The sequence below is a fragment of the Rhinatrema bivittatum genome, chromosome 1 (assembly GCF_901001135.1).
Source record: "Rhinatrema bivittatum chromosome 1, aRhiBiv1.1, whole genome shotgun sequence".
Lineage (NCBI taxonomy): Eukaryota > Metazoa > Chordata > Amphibia > Gymnophiona > Rhinatrematidae > Rhinatrema > Rhinatrema bivittatum.
Window position 1 is genome coordinate 300,320,403 of NC_042615.1, and position 23,689 is coordinate 300,344,091.

The 23,689-nt window shown below is 42.3% G+C and overlaps 1 protein-coding gene across 6 annotated transcripts in view; it reads right to left on the reverse strand.

The window, feature by feature from the left end:
• Positions 1 to 16,746, reverse strand: part of NPNT (nephronectin) — a 164,740-nt gene extending 147,994 nt beyond the window's left edge. For 2 of the 6 annotated variants that reach the window (XM_029596899.1, XM_029596881.1), the window contains exons 1-2: positions 16,328 to 16,740; positions 13,265 to 13,365 (exon numbers count right to left, since the gene is read on the reverse strand). In XM_029596899.1, the coding sequence (XP_029452759.1) occupies positions 13,265 to 13,365; positions 16,328 to 16,398 (172 nt within the window). In that variant the 5' untranslated portion in view covers positions 16,399 to 16,740. Of the gene's footprint in view, positions 1 to 13,264; positions 13,366 to 16,327 lie in introns of all 6 variants that reach the window. The other 4 variants (XM_029596875.1, XM_029596878.1, XM_029596895.1 and 1 more) reach the window with 4 other exon arrangements.
• Between the last annotated feature and the right edge of the window lie 6,943 nt (positions 16,747 to 23,689).

Genomic DNA, 23,689 nt, shown 5'->3' on the forward strand with positions numbered 1-23,689 from the left:
GGGGCAATAGATGTACTGCCTTTAATGACGAGATCTGTGTAAAACAGATGCAACAGCACAGTCAAGCCTGTCCTTAATAAACAGGCACTCTTAATACACTACAGCACAAGGGGGTAATTTTCAAAAGGATTTACTCACCGGGTTTCACATGTGTAAGTGCACTTTACCCATTTAAGTGGGCTTTTCAAAATTGCTACAATATATGCCATTATATTGTCAATGGGTTTACACTTATAAATGCACTTTAAGCGGGTAAACGGGCTTTAGAAAATTGCTCAGATAGTATTTAAACGTGTAAATCCTTTGAAAGTTAACCCCTAATTCTATGTTACAACATGAGTAACTCTGGTGGTTGTTTTAAATTCAAGTTGTTTTTTTGTTTGTTTTTTTTACCTCCCAAGGGCACTTCATATTAAATACATCTGCGTTTGACCCTTTTTAACAAACATGAGTTTTATTTGCTGGTATTAGAATGCTGCTTTCATACGGTGGTCCATATTTATAATGAACTGGCAGTGGAACACACTTTTGCATTTATGACGAGCTGGGAAGGGGTGATAAAAGTTGTTATGGCAGAAAAAGCTGAAGCAAATATTCAGTAAGACAAGGCTCCAGTTGGTTTCAAGTAGTTTGTTATAAAAACAGAAGTTCTCCTCTCAGAAGCCAAACTTATAATGTAAAATCTCCTGAAAGCTGTCAGTTGCAGTGCCACTGGAGAAGGGCTTAAGAACGCCAGAGCAATGAACAATCATTTTACTAAGAGGGAGAAATAAAAGGATACTGTTTCCTTAACATCATTCCGCTCGTCTCATAAAAGCATTTGATGCTAACATCAAGAAAAACATTTCTTGATGTTACCATAGCAAACTTTCTATGGAATCAGATTTTAATATAACAAAGCAAATGCAATGGAACAAGATTTTTTTTTTTCTTTTTGGCATGGCAACCTTGAAGTACATAACGTCTGAACAGTTTAAAGATGCACAAAAACTTTTTGTCCTACAGTAGGCAGAATACCATTATTACGTGAAGCAAAGGCAATGCCCTGTCTTAAAATATCACAGCTGAACAGGAAAAATGAAAATGTTGCTGCTATTTGACAAATTGCAAAACATAATTTGAATTTATTAAAGTGCATCTTACATTTAATTACACACAAAACTGCCTCTAAAATAAAAGCAGTGTTGCGCTCATTAGTCTTGTCGTAATGTAATGATAATCTTCCCCATCATCATAGGAAACAATTTAATATGCATTGGTCAGCACTTTAAAAAGTTCCCACCACGAGATGCTGTACCCTTGGCACTTAAATATCACAGTGCAGTTAATTTTTTTCAATTCACTACGTAGCTCTCCTGCAACTTCCCAAACCCAAAGGAGCAGCCACTTTTGTAAGAGAGTGTTACGATTTAGGCTGGCAAAAGACTAGTATTACCAGTGTGACATAACATTCGTCTCATACACAAACGTGCAAGGAACAATCCAATATCAGTGTGTTTTCAATGTCATTTCTGGCACTGTGGTTAACATGACTGCTCGCAAGGGAGCTGTGGACTGCCGAGAAGTTGTTTAAAGAATTTGAAACAAGCACACCACCTTAAAGATGGGCTTTTACGGTTGCTTGCCAAGAATACATATCTTCACATTGCAATATTGCATTGGACACTGGTGGACAGACTTTTCTTTTAAGACATAATCATGAGCAATGGATGCTTGTGGAGGGGGAAAAAAAATGGCATAATGAATGTGCTCATTAATGCAGGATCCAAAACAGAAGCACAAGCATTCATTAGCTCTGCAGTTTACTTAGCAGTTGTTGAGAGAAGCCAGAAGCAGCAGCATGCAACGTTTCCAGCAAAGCCACGCTGTTAATACGTCCGCCTCCAGCGCCCCGCTACTTACGCTTTGCGCAAGCCCCACTCTGTTATGGTTCATCTAGCAGCTTGTATCTTGTGATTGCATGCATCTTAGCTAACCCCAGCTAAATCAGATGTTAGATTTTATGAAGCTGTGATCTATCTGTCCTACAGAAGCAGTGACCTTTTGTTGATTCTGGCTGTGCAACTAACAACATGTTTCTAAACAGAAAATATCCCATGGAATTTTACACCTAGGGCTGTGAATTCCTGTGTAATATTTATACTTACAGTCCCCCATATGGTGTACCCTAAACAAAGTGGCATTAGGCTCCATGATGCACCCTTTTACTTAATTTGAAGTTAACCCAGTAATTGCAAATCATTTTGGGCTCATATGTCACAAGGCACCAAAACACTTAGAACAGAGATGGCTAACTCCAGTCTTCAAGAGCCACAAACAGGCCAGGTTTTCAGGATCGCCACAATGAATATGCATGAGTTAGATTTGCATGCACTGCCTCCATTGTATGCAGATCTATCTCATGCATACTCATTGTGGCGATCCTGAAAACCTGGCCTGTTTGTGGCTCCTGAGGACCAGAGATGGCCACCCCAATCTGGAATTCCCAGGTTGGTATGTACCAGTGACAGTGGGGCTTCAGTGGTTCCAACAGGAGGCTGTGATTGCCGAGTGCAAATAGGATTGTGCATAGCTGCCACAGATCACTGGATTCATCTCTACCTTGCAGCCATCTGCTATCTCAGACACTATGCATCTTAATGTCATGACTACTCAGTCATTCAGAGGGCTTACTGACATTAGTCAACCTGAATGGACTTGGCTTGCTTGAGTGCTACTTCTAATGCTTGTATGTAGGCCATCTGGCTTTAGGATTAAACTCAATAAAATCTGAAAAACTATATATCATGCAGAAAAATATTTCAAATTAGTGCTCAAACCCAACTAAACCCCCAAATTATTTTCAAGGCAAATCAAATTGTAGAATGTTACAAGAACAATATATACCCTGGATCCTCATTCTCTGTAAAGCATAAATTTATATTTTTCTGCATATAAACATTTTTATGAAAGCTTGACCCCAACATGCCTAGATTTGCTTGTATTTTTTTCCTCTAATTTTAAAATTAGGATCGGAAAATATGTATTAAAAAAATAAGATAGTTTCCTTTAAATGGTATGGAGGTAAATGCTGCCAACATCTATAGCAAGCCATTCTCATCTCTCATGCATGTCTCCCAGTCTTCCCAATAAGACTGTAAGCACTTCAGGATAGGGACTTCCCTTGCTTATTATAAATGCATTAATCATTCATTATATTCCCATACTGACTTATCTACTCCATGCCTGAATAATGCTGCATATGCTACTGGTATTATATGCAAATTAAAGTAATAATAGAAACTGGCCATGTGTTTTTCAGGGAAGAAAGTGTAAAGTGTGACATCAAGCCTAAAGTCTGTCACTCTCAACCTGAAAATTCCCATAAAGGAAACCCTAAACACCTTAAAAAGGACCGCGACAAGAGTCTCCTGTCCTCATGACAGCTTTGAGAGAAGTTCAAAAACCAAACGCATCAGATCAATATTTCCAAAGAACCAGGACTCCAAAAACAAAAAACGTCCTACTGCTTTCTATGGGAAACTATTAGAATGCTGACCAGCGCTTCATTCCAAATGCCCCCTCCCTCCACTTTGCCAGAGAGCTACACGGGCGGAGAGAGATAAACAGGGAAAATAACAGACGCATCTGCTGAAGGATGGCAAAAAGGGGTGTCCCAAAGTGTGCAGCCCCCAAAACTTTTGTTTTTTAGGAGGGGGGGTTGTATTTTTTTCCCCAGGTGTTTAGTTTAATTTTTATTTTGGTTCGATTCTTTTGCTGAACTGAAACATAAAAACACACACACACACACACACACACACACACAAAACTGGCCTTCCCAGGGCCCTTCAGATTCCCTTCCAGCCCTCCAAAAAAGATGCAAGGCCAGGAACCATCCCGGCCCCCACTTGCCCTTCCATAGGGTCCTGGTCAGTCAAAAGAGCAGGAGAAATTACCATTCACCCATTGCCCCTCCAAAGTCCTTTACTTATGGCACTAGTTGGCCCTTGGATTGGCACCATAGCAATAGCAAAATGGCACTGGTCTTAGGGCCAGCAGGTGCCATTTTTTTGTATTGCTATATAAATATATAGTCAAAGAATAAAATGGCACCCGCTGGCCATAAGACCAATGCCATTTTGACCTATGGTGCCAGTCTGAGGGCTGACCAGCACCTTTCGTAAGAGACATCATAGAAGCAGGAGATGCACGGGAAGCTCTGGGTTGCAACAGAGGGGGTTTTTTCTCTTTTTTTTTTACAGCTTGCTAGCTTGCTTTTCAAAACACACTAAAAGTAAAACCAACAAAATATTTTGGTTTTTCTTTTGTTCTATTTTGAAAATGTAATGAAACGAAATAGGAAATGTCAATGAGCTTGTTTGAAACAAATTCAGATCCCTAATGCACCCCCCCCCCAATCCTTCAAAACACATACACATCCCACCACTCCGACAAACTTTCTGGCCCCTCCCACACATGCAACTGCTCCCAGCATGCCCACACCCATCCACGGAGACAGAGAAAATGAGTGATGCAGCTTATCAATTCACTTCTCTCCACTTGCCCCAGCCATAAACACACACAGCCATAACCCTCAAAAACCCAGTCTAACTTACATTATATGCAGCCCTGCTACACATTACCTCCCCACAAAACCCCATGCACAAATCTACCTAAACACACACATCCATTCCCCAATGCCTATGCACACCCAACTTATTGGATACCCCCCACCTTTACGTGCAACCAGAAACCCTCCCACACATCCAGCTTACATACAATCCCCACACACAAACAACCATAACTCCCAAACACCCTCAAAACCCCCATATACACATCCCTCCACAAACCTCTCCCATCTACCCCTCCCACCCACACATCCATCTCCTCAGATTCCTTCCCCACAGAACCACATTAGACATAGTCCTATACCCAACATATACTCACACGCCAGCACCCACCCAGCCATCCCCGTGTGCAATCCCACAACCCAATACACCCACACCCTCTCCCTCACTTCAAAACCTCACCACCACAATCACAACTCTTCTACAAATCTATGTTGGAAAGCATTCCTAAAGACATGCCTTTGTAGGCTTTCCTTAGTTGTTTATTTATTTAAACAAAGTTACAAAATGGAAGAAAATCTATCTCCCTTTTTGGGGGAAAATTCTACCTCATTTTATAGGGAACAGCATAACACCGGAAAGGAAGAACTTTGAACCAACTTAGAATTAATGTCATGCATGCTTGCTTAGGCTCATTTCTTGAGGAAAATTCTGGATGAATGTGTGCAGAGGAAACAGACTGCAGTCTGTTCTCCATTTTCTGCATTTGTTTACGTGGCGTCTGCTGGGTGTGCTTTTGGAATATTGTATGGCATAGTGAAGGTTTGGCTTTCTTTTATCACATGTATCATCAATCTGATTCACCCAATGAGCCATGTTAAAAACAAGTGAAATATCAGAGAGCTACACTCTGCTAGTATCTTCTTTTATCTTAAACTTTTAGATATTAATGTTCCTATAATTGTGTGGTCTTAAAACTGCAGTTGCACGAAAGAGTCACACTGAAGGACTCTAGAGACCCATGGGATGAGTGCTGATGTTTCAAAATCTAGTCCTCAAGGGTAAAACTACCAATCTTAATGAAAACATTTTCTGAAGGAGGCTTTAACTGGCCTAATCTACTTCTATACATTTTGGTCTGTATCTTATGATATGTAAGGGACTGGGCATTTTATGGTAACATTTTTTTCCCTGTTAGAAATGGGCTCTTGCTTTAGATTTAAAGGTACATAGTTCATGCTGAGAGAATTTCATGTCCTCCTTTAAAGGATAATTGTGTTACTGCCATTAAACAAGCTTGGTAGCAATTCTGTATTTGAATTTAAAAAAAAAACAAATACTCTCTCCATTTTTGCCATTTTGTGGTCATCTGACTTTTCTTCAGGGTGGAGTCTTCAAAATTTGAAGACACAACGGTTTGATTCTTGTCTTGCATTAATTGTTGAGTAGGAGTGGGGAACAGAAACAATTTTAAAGAACTGAAAAGAAAATTTGGTCTACGGTATATATAAAAATTGTGTGCATACCTTTATGCTCAGCCCTATGTTGAATGTTTAAGGAATATAAATAAAACATTTTTTTATGCTCAGGATCTGGACAACATAATCTGGGATGGTTCTGACAGAAGGAACCTTTTTTTTATTTTAAGCACTGATAAGGCTTAAAAAGATGATAGTAGGATGAGATCTTTATTTGATAAGTGAAGACAGGATATTCAGATGGGATTGGCATCTGAGAAATTACAAAAATTGCTTTATTCATAGGAAAGACGTTACAGAAACTATTGTGTTAATGGCAGCTCAAACTTTTTTTTAATACACACCCATGCATTTCATAAAGTCATGCTTTCAAAGCAAAAACTGCAGTCTGATATTTGTATCTAAATCAGGGGTGGGCAATTCCAGTCCTCGAGGGCCACAAACCTGTCGAGGTTTTAGGATATCCTAATGAATATGCATGACATAGATTTGCATACAACTGAGGCAGAGTGCATGCAAATCTCTCTCATGCATATTCATTAGGGATATCCTGAAAACCAGACTGGTTTGTGGCCCTTGAGGACCGGAACTGCCCACCCCTGATCTAAATAGTATCCTCTCAGCCCAGGGGTAGGCAACTGCAGTTCTGGAGTCCCACACACAGGTCAGGTTTTCACGACATCCCCAATGAATATACATGAGATATATTTGCACACAGTGGAGGCGGCGCATGCAGATGTACTTCATGCACATTCATTTTGGATATCCTGAAAAGTAGGCCTGTTTGCGGCACTCCAGAATTGGCGCTGCCTACCCCATCTTGGTCTGGGATTATTTCCATCAAGATCGTTTCATCGGATCTTTTCCATTCTTATAAAAGACACATTTTACAAGATGACGCTTTGAACTCTTAACTAGGTTCATATGAATAACTCATAAGCTGGTATATGCCTGTTGTTTATATAGATATATTTTGGAAGGGGAGAAATGGGTGGTGGGGGAGGTTAATGTGTCAATCTGTTGAAAAGATTTGTAAATGCACAGATAGAAAAGATGCAGTTTAAAACTATATGAATTAAAGCAGTCCTGAAATACAGAAGGCAATGGTTTCTTCCTTATACCAACATCCCAGGAATTAATGCACAAAAATTAGTAAAAAAAAAATAATAATAATAACTATGTCTAAATGTGCAAGCAGAAAAAGGTCCCCATCACTGGACTCGCCACCCTACCCACATTACAAGGCTCTGTGGCAAGAATGCCATTCTTCAGCTAAAAACCAGGTTCATCCCATTATCCTCATATCGAGCCATTGCTTATTTATAGCATGCTTTTCCAGCAAGTGTTCAAAGCCTGTTACAGGAAGTAACAAATATATCAGAAAAACCGCATGTAGCTATGACAAACTAAGGCAAATATTACACATACTGCCGTCATAATATGGAAAAAGGCAAATATAGCACCATGTTTTCGGTTACCCTCCCAAGCCTGGTCTAGAATTTCTTAATTTAGTACTCAAGATCTTTTTACATATAGGGGGCCTTTTTTATCTCCTATTTTGGGAAGTAACCTTTTTTTTTTTTTTTTTTTTTTTAAACAGCTATAGTGACAGTGTAACCACAAAGCACGTGATACTCGTACATAAAAACATAAGAAATTGCCATGCTGGGTCAGACCAAGGGTCCATCAAGCCCAGTATCCTGTTTCCAACAGACACCAAACCAGGCCACAAGAACCTGGCAATTACCCAAACACTAAGAAGATCCCATGCTACTGATGCAATTAATAGCAGTGGCTATTCCCTAAGTAAACTTGATTAATAGCAGTTAATGGACTTCTTCTCCAAGAACTTATCCAAACCTTTTTTGAACCCAGCTACACTAACTGCACTAACCACATCCTCTGGCAACAAATTCCAGAGCTTTATTGTGCGTTGAGTGAAAAACAATTTTCTCCGATTAGTCTTAAATGTGCTACTTGCTAACTTCATGGAATGCCCCCTGGTCCTTCTATTATCCGAAAGTGTAAATAACCGAGTCACATCTACTCGTTCAAGACCTCTCATGATCTTAAAGACCTCTATCATATCCCCCCTCAGCCGTCTCTTCTCCAAGCTGAACAGCCCTAACCTCTTCAGCCTTTCCTCATAGGGGAGCTGTTCCATCCCCTTTATCATTTTGGTTGCCCGTAGTCAGGGTTTAATTTGTAGACTAAAAGGAAGTGGCAGTGTGGAGGGGCGAGATGGGCAGGGCCCTAACTCAAAGCAACGTGGTTGCCCTCGGGTCAGAGTAAGCAGCTCCAACACTCTCTCTCTCTCTTCTCTGCTTCCTCCAAGAGCTGGGGGCGAGGGGGCCATAAATAATTCATGAAACTGCTGGCTCCTCTCGGTTTCCTCAGGGGAGGAGATCGGTCCCCGTGCCCCCACTGGACCACCAGGTACTCGTAAAAAGTTTTGGGGGGATTCGGGAGGGTGGGGGAAGGTAAGGGGTCAATTTTAAAGGGTTGGGCCTCACTAAAAAAAAATTAATGATGTGAATCGGAACCGATTCCGATTCACATCTCCACCGATCAGATTTTTTTCTCCCTCCAGCCGAACCCGATCGTTAAGATGATCGGGCACACGATTCACATCCCTACTACTCTGCATAATTTTGCATCATCCACAGATTTGATCATCTCACTCATCGTACCCCTTTCTAGATCATTTATAAATATATTAAAAAGCACTGATCCAAGTACAGATCCCTAAGGCACACTACTGTTTACTTTTTTCCACTGTGAAAACAGACCATTTAATCCTACTCTGTTTCCTTTCTTTTAACCAGTTTGCAATCCACAAAAGGACATCGTCTCCTATCGCATGACTTTTTAGTTTTCTTAGAAGCCTCTCATGAAGGACTCTGACAAATGCCTTCTGAAAATCTAAATATATTTATTTATTTTAACATTTTTCTATACCGTCGTTCTGTGGGTACAATCACAACGGTTTACATTAAGGCACATAAAAATAATGCTAAAGTATATTAAGTTACACAGGTACCATTAAGGATCGGTAACATAGTTTGTAAACAATATTAATTGGTAAGTGTAATGAATCATGTCCATTTTTCACTGTATCAGTTTATCATTGTACTTTTATCCTTTATTGATGAACTACAAATGAAACTAATAAAATTATACACATATTGATTTTGGTTATGTGTTTGTTGTTCAATTGTTTGTTTGTACATGCATTCCCCTGGGTACTATTCTCCTTTCTCTTTTTGATAAGCTTGTTTAAAGAGCCAGGTTTTCACCTTTATCCACATGTTTATTCACCCTTCAAAAAAGTAGCAGATTTGTGAGGCAAGACTTGCCTTGGGTAAATCTATGTTGGCTGTGTCTCATTAATCCATATCTATCTACATGTTCTCTGATTTTATTTTTTATAATAGTTTCCACGATTTTCCCTGTCTCTGAAGCCAGGCTCATCGGTCTATAGTTTCCCAGATCATCTCTAGAGCCATTTTTAATATCGGGGTTACATTGACCACCTTCCAGTCTTCAGGTACAATGGATGATTTTAATGACAGGTTACAAATTACTTGAAATAGGGCTGAAATTTCAATTTTGACTTCTTTTAGCACCCTGGGGTGAAAATAACTTTGCTTCTGAAGCTGATGCAGGGAAAACACCACATCTTCAAAGACAGATCCAACAGGTTCGAGAAATTCAGATATGCAATACATTTAGATTATTGAATGGATTTATTAAATGGAATTATCTTGCAGGGGGTGTTATTAATTATTACTTATAGGTACTATTTTGTGAATTATTTGTCCTCTGCAATCAATTATAAGCAGAGTACAATATATCTATAGATTTACCTTTAGAAGCAGTAAATTGATAACAATTGGTATTTAAAATGATGCCACATGGGGATAAGAGCAGCTTTGCTACTCAATGGTAATTAAGGGATAGTAATTATATACTACAGGTTGGCAGATTTTGTATTCCATGCTCTCTGCACTGAATGCCATTAAATCCAGCAGCATTTCATCTTGATGCTTTAATATACTGATTACTAATCCATAGTGACGAGGGAGATAACCGTAATGAATAATAAAGTAGCATTGCCTGTTTTGCTGCATCCATTTAAAACATTTAAAACTAATCGGAGAAAGTTCTTTTTCACTCAACGCACAATTAAACTCTGGAATTTGTTGCCAGAGGATGTGGTTAGTGCAGTTAGTATAGCTTTGTTTAAAAAAGGATTGGATAAGTTCTTGGAGGAGAAGTCCATTATCTATTATTAAGTTCACTTAGAGAATAGCCACTGCCATTAGCAATGGTAACATGGAATAGACTTAGTTTTTGGGTACTTGCCAGGTTCTTATGGCCTGGATTGGCCACTGTTGGAAACAGGATGCTGGGCTTGGTCTGACCCAGTATGGCATGTTCTTATGTTTCCTTTTTTTTTTTTTAGGACAAATCAGATTTCTCCAATAATACCGACCTGCTGCCACAACAGGAAAGCCCACTGTTCCCCTCCTCCTCTTCATATCTGGGAGGTAAGGTGACAGGAGACTTCAGCAGGAGCCTTGATGAACAGCCTGAAGGCTGCAATGTGCTGGAAAGGGCTCCCGAAAGCCTCTTATTTCCAGTAAATAATTTAAAGCACATCTCAATGAGCGGAGCAAAGCCGGCGAGATCCTCTCAGAAATTAAGTGGCAGAGCACCGCTGCCTGGGAGTCGTCCTGATGTGGGCCTGGAGATCCACAAGGGTGTTGGGTCGCCTAAGATTTCCTGCTACAGCAACGTCTTTAACAAATATTAAAACGTGCCCATGCTTGACTGCCGCTTAGGTTTTAGGCATTATTCCTGGGTATCGTCTTTTTTCCCCTTATATATTTTATGATTTCTATATATATTTGAGGCCAATATTCAAAAAGAGCTGTGGACCTAAATTGAGTGCCTATTTAAAATGCAAGTCTTCCCCTAAATTCATTAAGTAAGGTGCTCAGCAGCATTAGGCCCCTAACTTTTTTTTCTCCCGCCCAAACTTCACCTTCCGTCCCCCCCCGTAGCCATTCATTTTTTTTAGTCTCCTAAATTTAGAACCTCAGCCCTAGTCAGTTTTCAAGGGGCCAAAGCTAGGCTCCTAAACCCTTGAGAAATGGCTTCCTTTAAGTTTTGGGTGGGTGTTTAGTTTTTAAATAAAAGTCCGCAAACAAGTTGCATGAGGTAACTCTTTCATTGCCTCCTAACCCAACACAATTTAAAGAAGCCACAACAAAAAAAAAAGAGGAAATGGAATAATTTTGGTTTTAACTACTAATTGAACTGCCCAAATATGTTTTCTAGGTGCTTCTGTAGGACAGCAAAGATTATTCTTCTATGGCTATACCACTGCTCCGTGTCCTGAAGCTGCTCCTACAGCTAATTTAGGTAAAAGATGCCGACGTCATTTTCAATGACGTCGGCATCTTTTACCTAAATTAGCCATAGCAATGTAAGTTAGTTATCAGAAAGTACGCGTATGCGTTGGGTCACAGGGAAGAGTTTTGGGGGCACAGTTGGAATCTACACATGTATGTTTCAATTTTTAAAATATAATACATACAGAGTAGCTGTGCCACCTACATGTCTGCTTTACACCATTGCTTAACACCATAGACAAGGGTACGTGAGTACATTTAGCCACACAATGTACACGGGGAGGGTGGTCCTTAGCCTATCCACGGCTTCTTTCCTGTGGTTTTTGCACTTGGAATTTGCCATTTTTCGGGTTTGTGGGTGTGGGGGTCTTCTTTACCCCCCCACCCCGCCCATGGTCCACCAAGCCTGGCAATGACATAGGGCTTCAGTTGGAAGAGGCTTCTATCACGCATGGCCATGACAAGAACACATTCCAAATACTCTGTGTTTTGCAGAGTTTTACCAAACTCCTCTCCATCATATTCAATATTTGTAAATGCTTTTTAGTTGATGATCAGGAATGTGGAATGCCAGGAGTATCTAGTTTTGCTTCTCCATCTTTTTCCCCTCTCACTAAAACATTTCCCACCACTTTAATTGGTCACAGCACATTACCACCTACTGGCACACTGTAGTGTTTACAGATATACACACACACACACACACACACACACACACACCTATAACAAAAAAGTACCAGCTAAATCCCACGTGCCTGGTATTTCTGACTATTTAGTTTCAAATATTTTAGGTAAAGAAATAATGACAACACCAGCATTACGCCTAACTGCTCATAAAAGAAGCAAACTGTTGCATCACTGATTGTTTTTCCAAATTTCTTCCATGCATGCAGATGCAAAACTATGTCGTCACCAGAGATACAACACTTTGCACCATTATTATTACTGCTTAGCTTTAAGGCCTTTGGTTTCAGTTCATGCTTTTCAATGTAAGTTACATTAGATAATTCATTTCTTTTTAAATATGTCCTAAATTCAAATGTATAAAATTTTGTGGTGGCGAGAAAAGAGCATCCCTTTTAAAAGGGTGACATTCCAAATCCATGAGAGGGAAAGATAAAGATGTTTCAACAACTGCTTTATAGCAACTGTTAGTGGCCACGGATCAGCAGCCAAGGGCAAGTTCATGTAGGGGGGTCTACTTCATGCTACACACGGGCTGGAGCTCCATTAGGAGCTCTGATGTGTGGCCATCTGAACCTGTCGCTTTGAAACCCAGAGTTAGTTTTTGAAGGGGATGGGGACGACAGGGAGCAAGTATGTAGCAATCCTCCAGCTCCTTGCTACAACCTCACGTGTATCTTAAAAGGGAAAATGGGCGACAGTAGGAAGGCAGGAGGGGGGGGGGGGGGGCTCAGGTTAAGCTGAACATTTGCCTTTAAGAAATATTCAGATCTGTTTCTGAACCCAGAAATTAATTCCTCTCTCAATCACTCTATTCTCCTATCTGTTTTTCTCTCGGTTATTCTCTGCCTCTGAGTTTTGCTGGCTGGCTAGCAACTACAGATACTCAAATATGATCTTTCCTATGATGTGTTGTGTGTGTGTGGGTGTGAGTGTGATTGCTTATTCAAAGACTGTGCTATGGACGCCGGTGATCCTTCACGCATGAACATCTGATTGAGTTGAACCAGCACGTGCAAAAGCCCCATCTGTTTACTACTAAGAAGCCCTGCTGTGTGTTGGTGTGTGTGGACGCTATTAATGGTTGTGTGGAAGCCCCTTCTAAATGGCTAAAAGCCCCAGCAGTTTTCATACTCACGCTGACACTGGCCCCAGGATTGGCGAGCCCAGCCCCAGCAGCAATCAATTCTACTTCCATATCGACACAGTCCTGCCGAAGAGGCAATCTGTCTGGGCCACCTGCATGAGATCATAAAAACACGACAATTTTTTTTAAAGTACTTTTTCCAGATTTTGTGCATCTTGGAATGTTGTTGTTCACCTTTCTTATATTATTTACATAGAAAATCTTTCATTAAGCAGCAAAGGTATTTTATGGCCAACATTACAGTTACGTTGAAGTCTCATCTGTCACGTGCGTCATAATCCACCACTTAAGAGCTCGGAGCTCAATTGCTGAGAAAACCTATCTACACTAAGCATCAGATGTACTATAGGGTTTGTCTCCCTCTTCCCTCCCCTCCTCATAGGGGCTGATTCAATACGTACGCTAACTGCAGCGCATGTGTATTTTGGACGCACGTCCATAACTCCCGATCCAAAATGGGGATTAGCACGTTCAAAATGCACGTCCAAATCTCTGCATAGCTAATAGCGCTCATCACATGGAAATCCACGTAGATGAGGCTATTAGCTAACCCCCGCGATCCAATACATTTTCCATGCAGCCAATGCGGCTTTACAATGCTGCAAATTTTATGCCATGCTCAATGGCACACTGGAAAAAAAAATCCCGTTTTCTGAGATGTCTCCTAATAGTTTCATAGCGATAGGAATCAAATAAAGTAGTTATTTTAAAAGTCTATGAAAAAACAAATTTTGGACGTCCAATACACACACACACGGTCCGGGCCATGTATCCTGTGCGTGTATATGCATTTGTTTTCCCAAAATGCTTGACAGCCACCTTTCCTGTGCGCCCGATCTTCGAAGGCGCAAGGGATGCACATTTGTCCCTAGTACCTCCTTTTTAGCACCACCTCTTATTTTAATATTGGATCTGGAGTCCAGGAGAGGTAGCTGGGCACGCATCAGGAAAACGGGAGCTCAACACTGAGTGCCCGTTTTCTGCGCACACTTATCGCATTGGCCCCTTTGTGTCCATGGGGAAGATGCCTAAGTTCATCAGGCCCTTAAAGTGTTGAAAAGGGCAGTTTGACTTACAAATCAACTTTCCATAATAATGAACTAGCCCCAATGGATGTTTGTCTGCCCATATCAGAAAACCACTAAGCAATCTGGCACAACTCAACATGAGTGGCAATGGCACCCTTTTTTTTTTTTATTTCCCGTTGGAAACCAATGACTGGAACAAACAGGAGACTAAAGGTGACGAGCATTTACAGAACTACACAGGGAATCTTGCGCAGCACTTGTTGGCAAAATGCCAACCAAGTTGTTCGTTTGTGTTACTCTTTCTTTCAGGAGTATAAAATCTCAGCAAATGTATTTAATAAAACTAAAAAATAGAAAAAAAAAAGTTCTCCCCTAGGATTCTGCAAGGTATTGCAGAATCTCAAGATCTCTAGGCTACTGCATGCTGCAAGGGATATTACAACACAGGAGAAAACACAGCTGAAAAGTATGAGGGCTTGCCCCACAACCTGTCCTAGGGAACCCACAATGAATATGCATAAGATGGGTCATCAACATGCACTGGGCTATTCTGTGCATATTCACAGCGGATTATCCTGAACACCCAGCAGGCTGTGGGGTCCCCAGGGCAGGTGTGGGAAGCCCTGCTCCAGATCAAAAATAGCAACAACTATGTGCTCACTGCTGCCACTTCCCAGGGACACCTATTAATATGTTACACTTCCCTCTGTATAATTTACATCCCATGCCATCTTTTTATGTCTGCCTAAACAAATTAAATAAATATGCACAAGACCAACCCTGGATGTTAATATTCCGGCCACAGCACTAAACCGATCGCTTAAACTTAGCACATGCAGAGAGAGGCTGAACTGAAATAAAGTACATAAAGAAATTACCACATGAAACACACAAACAACAACACACACACACACACCGGACAGATGGGAAGGTGAAATAAAATGGGAAGAAAAAAAGAACTCTCACACAAAGGTCCAAAATCAGTGGGTTTCAACAAGTTCCCTTATTTGATGAAGCACAACTACAGTCTTTTATCTTTCCATTGCACTCCTTCAGTCTTCCTGAGCGTTTTCTCCTACTCGTTGCCTGGCTCACTCCAGGCAAAGTATTTCACTCCACTTTGACAGCGCTCTCAGCCGCACGCGCATACATTACACCCACATTCCTGCACCTTGGCACTTTTTCTTAACTTTCCCTTTCCTAGGTCATGTCTGAACTTGATCCGCAGTTCTTATACCACGGAATCGCGAGGACTCTCGAGTTAAGCTCCTTACGTTTGATATTTACAGTACACTATAGTCGTTTCATGTTTAACATCCACGTCTCGGTTAGATCAGCTCCATGAGAATTAAAATATCAATGCAGATAAATATTTTTTTTTTCTGTCTCTCTCTCTCATGTGCTTTTCCAGGATTATATCTTCCATGAGGGGAAACGGGCCCCCAACCACATCTCCGGTGCCCCCCCACCGGGGGAAGACGTACAAGTGTAAGCAAACACTGCCCGCAGCTCACCGACCCGACACTGCTCAGTCACCCGCAGCCCACGCGTTGGAAGAAAGGGACGAAAAAAAATCAATCGTGAACATTTTCGTTTGCACTCTATGATCACGACCGGGGGGAAGCTCGCACTTTATTTTATTTTCAAGCCCCTTACGATGCAGAGAGCCCCCTACTTCTAAACAAGGGGAGCCGCCCCCAAAGTCCTCCATCAGCACCACGCGTTTCTCGCAAATAATAATAATCATCCTAATAAAAAGACGCCCCGACCCCCGGAGCTCGCCAGTGCAGACGGCCGAGTCCCGGCTCGTGCTCTCCGAAATTAATGACACGTGCCCTGAAGCGAGGGGCAGCTGCTCCTCCGCCGCTGCTGAAACCGCTTGAAATAACCCGCGCGAGGGCTGAAGCTGGCGAGAAAGCTCCCCCCCCCCCCTTTGCACCGAAGGGCTGAAGGCACGGGGATTCCCCCCCACGTGCCGGGCTGGACCCGCGGGGGGGGGGCGGCTCTCCGAGTCAAGCGCCTTTACCTGCCGTCGAAATCCCCGGCAGCCTGCAGGCACAGCGAGCAGACGGCGATCAAGCCCAGAAGTAACTCCATTTGAGAGGGAAGAAATCCTGCCGCGGCCGCGGAGCAGCACCTTAAACTCTGGGGAAAAGAATGCGAGGAAGGGAAAAAGGGAGGAGGGAGGGAGGGAGGCAGCGCTGCCGCCCCCTCCTGTCACTCGGCTGCTCGCTCTCTCTCTCTTCCTCTACTGGCCGCAGGAGGGGGGAGAGCTCTGCGTCGCGGCGTCCAAGCAGAAACTTTGTGGCTCCTCTGCCTGCCCCAAGCATTCGGACTGCTACACTGACAGCCTCGCTTTTCTTTCTTCCATTCACTGTATCCCCCTTCTAACGCTTTCTTTCACATTTTGTCTCCTCTGCACTGCAGGGCTTCATAGCTGGAGTGGGAGGCACAACCTCCCAGGAAGGTCCTGCAGGCTGGTTTAACATCTGCCCGGAAAGGTAACGTTTTGGGGGAGTTGGCATTCAGAAGCTAACGTGTGTGAAACCCCCCCCCCCCCCCCCCCCCCCCCCAGCCTTGACACTGTGGCTTCCTGCCCATCCTTTCCTTTAGGTCTGCATTTTTTTAGTTTTTGGACTGTTGCTGTAATCCAACCTGCAACTGGTTTATTTTTCTATGTCCCTGCACTGTTTTAGCATTTTTTTATTCGGAGCACATTAAACAAAGAAACAGGTGGCAGTCCTGTTAAGGAGCTTGTACTTCCCAGGAGCAAGCAATCAAGGTGCTGTTTATCAGATTTTGGTTTCCTCTCTCTCTCTCCCCTGCTGTGCCTGAAAGAGCAGGGAGAAGAAGTGTGGGTTTTTTTTGTTTTGTTTTTTTAAAGATGTGTAGCCCTCTGGAAGAAGAGAGGACATCACAGGACATGAGTGCTAGTAACCCCACTGCCTTCCTTATCTCTCCATTTCAATTTTAAATGGAGAGGTGTCTTCATCCAGTTTGGTTACTCTGTTGCCTGTGTACTTCCCCCCTTCCCCCCTTTTTAAGCTTAATTTCTCCCCGTATAGTTTACCCCTCCTCACTCTCTCTTCAGCATGGCAGAGCAGACTACATCCAGGAAGAAGCCTTGGGTGCCCTCACAGCCACTGCAGGAGCTCTAGATTCTCAGCCACCCTCTGAACGAGTGGGGGGAACAAGAAGCAATAACTTGCCTGCTGTCTGCAGACGGTTCCTCCTTCACCGAGCTGGGGAGAAGTCTGGCAAAATCTGGGACTTCTATGTGGCTCTGTTCTTGCTGGACCCAGTGCACCCGAACACCTGCGAAGACCCTGTGGGAGGGGCTTCTGGTGGTGATGGAACTGCCCTTAGGCCCAGGAGACCTCGCTGAGGCTCTTGGGCGGATGCCAAAAGGGAAGTCCCTGGGCATCGATGGGCTCACCACAAGAGTTTAGCAAATTAAGAAGTAAGAGCACTTCTCTTGTCACCACAGTTTGCTAGTTTCTTTTTTGACACTCTAGGACCCGATCTCCTCCATATTCCTAATACATAGAATGAGCGGCAGAAAAAAGACCAATCAGCCCATCTAGTCTGCCCAGCAAGCTTCCACACTTATCTTCCCATACTTATCTGTTTCACAACCACCAATGTCAGGGCTCTTGTTGGTAACTGTTTTGATTCAAATGTCCTGCCATCCCCTGTCCACTGATGCAGAGAGTAATGTTGGAGTTGTATTAAAGGTGAGCATAAGGGTTGTGAACTGCCGCATCAAGCAAGTTACCACGATGCTTGTTTACCCAGATTGCACAGATCGATGCCTTGTTGGATGATGTCTGAATGTAAATCCTGTTTTCTCACATCCCCCTAACCGTTAAGAGCAGATAGCAACGCTGTATATGCTTCAAAGTGATGTATCAGCTTAATTGGTTTAGGGTCTTAACCGCCGTAATAAGCAGCTACCCCCACAATTATTTGTTTACCCTCAGATTGTGAATTTCAGTCCTTGTTAGTTGTTGCCTGAATGTAAATCCTGTTTTCCACTTTTCCCCCTGCCCATAGAAGCAGAGAACAGCACTGATATGTATTCAAAGAAAAAAAATCAAGAATATAACACATCACATCATAAGAATGAAGGTATACTAATAATAGAATAAATATTTCAAAACACCTGATAAACAGAACATCATTCAATAATTAAAACATCTTTAAAAGTTTCTCAAAATATTTCAAACAAACATCAAATACACACCCGAGCTATTAAAACTAATAATAACTTCCTCACTTTCCATATCAGGGATCTTTCAGAGTTCCAGTCACCCTGTGGATTGGGGGAGGTTGCACAAACTTCTCTCTCTCTCTCCTCCCAAATACAAACATGCATATGAGCGCTCTTGTTGTCACTCTCTCTTACACACATACCTTAGAGGGCCTCTACTTCTCTTCTTTGGCTGCCATGTGATGGGGGTCCATGGTGGCCTACAGGGTCTCTCTTCGAACCATGGTAGGATGGAGTCAACTGTAGCCCTTCCAGGCTTCTCTTTGGGACACGCCCAAGATGGGCTTCTTATGGCTGTGCCAGGACTATCTTCGGAATCCTGCTTGCATTTTGGTAATCAGTCTGCCCAGGAAGTTTTATGGTAGCAAGTGCCACTCCAAGCAGGTTACCTCCATGTTTCTGTTAAGGGTAGTAACTCCTGCAGGTTACCCCCAAGCCTTATGTTAAGAGTAGTAATAGTTACAGTCAAAACAGCCTTCTTGATAATTCAGACAATGCTGCTTGAATGTTATGCTTTTGGACGTGGCTGTAGAAGCAGTCCTATGCTTCTTGCCTATTGTTTGTATATCTATACCCCAGCCCATAAAAGTTGGGGCCCAGCATTGGCTGACTCTGAATCCATTTCCCCTTCTTGCTTTTTTGCCTCTGCTGTTGAAGCAGAGAACAATGTTGCAGTTGCATCAAAAGTATCAAGGCTAATTGATTGAGGGTAATAATACCCATGCCTTCTGCTAAGGGTAGTATATCTTACCTCTCCGTGCAGGTTACCACCATGTATCCTTTTTCTTCATTTCTAGCCTTTAGGGATCCGCAGTTGTCATCCCGTGCCCTTTTGAATTCGTTTACTGTTTTCGTCCTTACCACTCTTTAGGGCAGGGCCTTCCAGCATCCACAACCCTCTTCTGTGAAGAAATATTTCCTGATGTTGGTTCTGATGGTCTCCCCCCCCCCCCCCGCCCACGGAGTTTTGTTTTGTGACCTCCTTAGTTCTACACTTTTCCTTTCTAACAGAAAAGGTTTGAAGTTCATGCATCATTAAAACCCTTCAGATAGCTTGGGGCCTGTATCTTATCTCCCCTGCACCTCCTCTCTTCCAGGGTATACATGTTGAGATCCTTCAGCCTCTCTTCATAAGTCTTCCGCTACAGACCTGACCCTATTTTGGTCGCCTCTCATCCTGACCATATCCTTTTTGAGAGATGGACTCCAGATGAGGCCTCAGCAAGGACCTGTACAAACAAGGAGATTATCACTAGGGATGTGCATTCGTTTTTGCCGAATTGACAAATTTCAAAGAAATTGTCCAATTCGGCAGGGTCGGAGGACCCGAATCCCGAGACGGATTTTCCCTGAACTTCGGGGAAAATTTGTTGTTCGGGTTAGCATGGGGGAGGGAGGGGCACATTTATTTTAAAAAAAACAAACCCACCCCAACCCTTCAAATTTAGTTAATTACAACCCTCCCCAAAACTTGTCTAAAGTCCCTGGTGGTCCAGCGGGGTTCCCGGGAGCGATCTCCCGCTCTCGGGCCATCGGCTGCCAATAAACAAAATGGCACAGGTGGCCATTTACCCTTACCATGTGACAGGGGCTTCCGGTGCTATTGGTCAGCCCCTGTCACATGGTAGGAGCAATGGATGGCGCCAGAGGCAAAAACTCACAGTAAAAACTTTTTCAAATATATCCAAAGCAGAAAGCCTGTGAGGGAGTCAGTTGGACCGTTAGATGATCGAGGGGTTAAAGGGGCACTTAGAGAAGATTAAATGATTTCTTTGCTTCGGTGTTTACTGAAGAGGATGTTGGGGAGGTACCCGAACTGGAGATGGTTTTCATGGGTAATGATTCAGATGGACTGCACCAAATCATGGTAAACCTAGAAGATGTGGTAGGCCTGATTGACAAACTGAAGAGCAGTAAATCACCTGGACCGGATGGTATACACCCCAGTGTTCTGAAGGAACTAAAAAATGAAATTTCAGACCTATTAGTAAAAATTTCTAACCTATCATTAAATCATCCATTGTACCTGAAGACTGGAGGGTGGCTAATGTAACCCCAATATTTAAAAAGGGCTCCAGGGGCAATCCGGTAAACTACAGACCGGTTAGCCTGACTTCAGTGCCAGGAAAACTAGTGGAAAGTGTTCTAAATATCAAAATCACAGAACATATAGAAAGACATGGTTTAATGAAACAACATCAGCATTGCTTTACCCAAGGCAAGTCTTGCCTCACAAATCTGCTTCACTTTTTTGAAGGAGTTAATAAACATGTAGATAAAGGTGAACTGGTAGATGTAGTATATTTGGATTTTCAGAAGGCGTTTGACAAAGTTCCTCATGAGAGACTTCTAGGAAAAGTAAAAAGTCATGGGGCAGGTGGCGATATCCTTTTGTGGATTACAAACTGGCTAAAAGACAGGAAACAGAGAGTAGGATTAAATGGACAATTTTCTCAGTGGAAGGGAGTGGGCAGTTCAGTGCCTCAGGGATCTGTATTGGGACCCGTACTTTTCAATATATTTATAAATGATCTGGAAAGAAATACAACAGGTAGTCAAATTTGCAGATGATACAAAATTGTTTGGAGTAGTGAAATCACAAACAGATTGTGATACATTACAGGAAGACCTTGTGAGACCTGAAAATTGGGCATCGAAATGGCAGATGAAATTTAATGTGAATAAGTGCAAGGTGATGCATATAGGGAAAAATAACCCATGCTATAGTTACACAATGTTAGGTTCCATATTAGGAGCTACCTTCCAAGAAAGAGATCTAGGCGTCATAGTGGATAACACATTGAAATCATCGGTTCAGTGTGCTGCAGCAGTCAAAAAATCAAACAATGTTGAATTATTAGAAAGGGAATGGTGAATAAAATGGAAAATGTCGTCATGCCTCTGTATCGCTCCATGGTGAGACTGCACCTTGAATACTATGTACAATTCTGGTCACCACATCTCAAAAAAGATATGGTTGTGATGGAAAAGGTACAGAGAAGGGAGACCAAAATGATAAAGGAAATGGAACAGCTATCCTATGAGGAAAGACTAAAGAGGTTAGGACTTTTCAGCTTGGAGAAGAGACGGCTGAGGGGGGACATGATAGAGGTGTTTAAAATCATGAGAGGTCTAGAACGGTAAATGTGAATCGGTTATTTACTCTTTCGGATAATAGAAAGACTAGGGAGCACTCCATGAAGTTAGCATGTGGCACATTTAAAACTAATCGGAGAAAGTTCTTTTTTCACTCAACGCACAATTAAACTCTGGAATTTGTTGCCAGAGGATGTGATTAGTGCAGTTAGTGTAGCTGTGTTTAAAAAAGGATTGGAGACATTCTTGGAGAAGTCCATTACCTGCTATTAATTAAGTTGACTTAGAAAATACTGTTGCTAGTAATAACAGTGGCTAACATGGAATAGACTTAGTTTTTGGATACTTGCCAAGTTCTTATGGCCTGGATTGGCCACTGTTGGAAACAGGATGCTGGGCTTGATGGACCCTTGGTCTGACCCAGTATGGCATGTTCTTATGTTCTTAGGATGCTTTTGGGTGGATGGTGGTAACTATCACGTATATTAGTTGTCTTTTGAAGAAAGTCAGGTGCTTCCAGTGCTGCAAGCTGGAGCACTCATGCAAACTGTACCCCAGTCTGGTAAAGCCCAGGAGCTACTCCTTGGGGCCACTTGGGTTCTCCTCTGAACAACTAAGGGGCAGGAGATCTGAGGCCATTAGGAGGGGGGCAGCAGGGAGAGCCAGCTTATCATGATTTGCCACAGCATGAGAGTGCACCCTTTTTGCAAGGAAACTATGTTCCCATCAGATGCACTCTTTGACTTAGAGAAGGGTAAGATCCATCACTGCCCCTTTCTGATAGCAGCACTGTGGAAAGTGCCACCATACCTGCTTCTTCCCTCGTCACTGCTCCAACTCCTGCCCCCACTTCCATTCTCCCCCTTTCCCACTTCTCCATTGCATTTGTGGCTCAATATGGCAGCTGAGCCACTGCCCCTTGGGGAAAGGGTGGGCAAAGGCCATCATGACAAAGACAAGGAAAGGTCTTATTTATTTATTTAGTTATTTATTTAACTTTATTTAAAAGCTTTTCTATACCTTCGCTCAGTGGTGTACCATCACCGCGGTTTACATATAGGCACGAAATAGGTTTGGTCGGTTTCTAAGTTATCCATAGGGTGCCAATATTATACGGTTACATAGATCAATAATATAATCTAAATGATAAGTGGATTGGGGTTACTATTCGTCTGATTAATGAGATAATCATATGTGAATACTGTTTTAATTTAATATTTAATAATGACTAAAATAATAAAATCAGTTCAGTTTTTTACAGGTGACATTCGGCTGAATATTTTGATGTTATTCAGCATCCTCCCTGTGAAATGCTTTTTTGTAGAGCCAGGTTTTTAGGCTTTTTTTGAAAAGTTTCAGTTCTTTCATTAGTCTTAGCTCAAGTGGTAATGTGTTCCATAGCAATGGCCCTGCTAAGGATAGTGCTCTCTCTCTAACCTGTGTCAACTTTGCCGTTTTGACTGAGGGTATGGTTAGTAGTGCTTTATTGGCAGACCTGAGATTTCTTCGAGGGACATGCAGACGTAATGCAGTGTTTAGCCAGTTAGCTTTTTCGTCATTTATCAGTTTATGAATTGTGCATAGTGTTTTGTATTGCACTCTTTGTTCTATTGGGAGCCAGTGTAAATCCGCAAGTGTTTGGGTGATATGATCTCTCCTGCCTTTACCAGTAAGTATTCTGGCAGCTGAGTTTTGTAGTATTTGTAGTGGCCTGATTGTGGTATACGGTAATCCTAGGAAAAGTGTGTTACAGTAGTCCGTGCCAGCAAATATTAGTGCTTGTAGTACTGTACGAAAGTGTTTTTGAGTTAGTAAGGGTTTCAAGTCTTCTAAGGACTGGATTCTGGATGAAGGGAGCTGGTGGGACCTCCTGGTATATTCATATGGAATATCTTTGCCTGATAATTGTACATAACACAAGGAACAATCCAGAAATGGGGCCTTATACACCCATTCCTTTTGTGCCCTTTATGCGGAGAATAGGCATGAAGAAGACCACTGTCCATATAGGCAGCCGGTAAT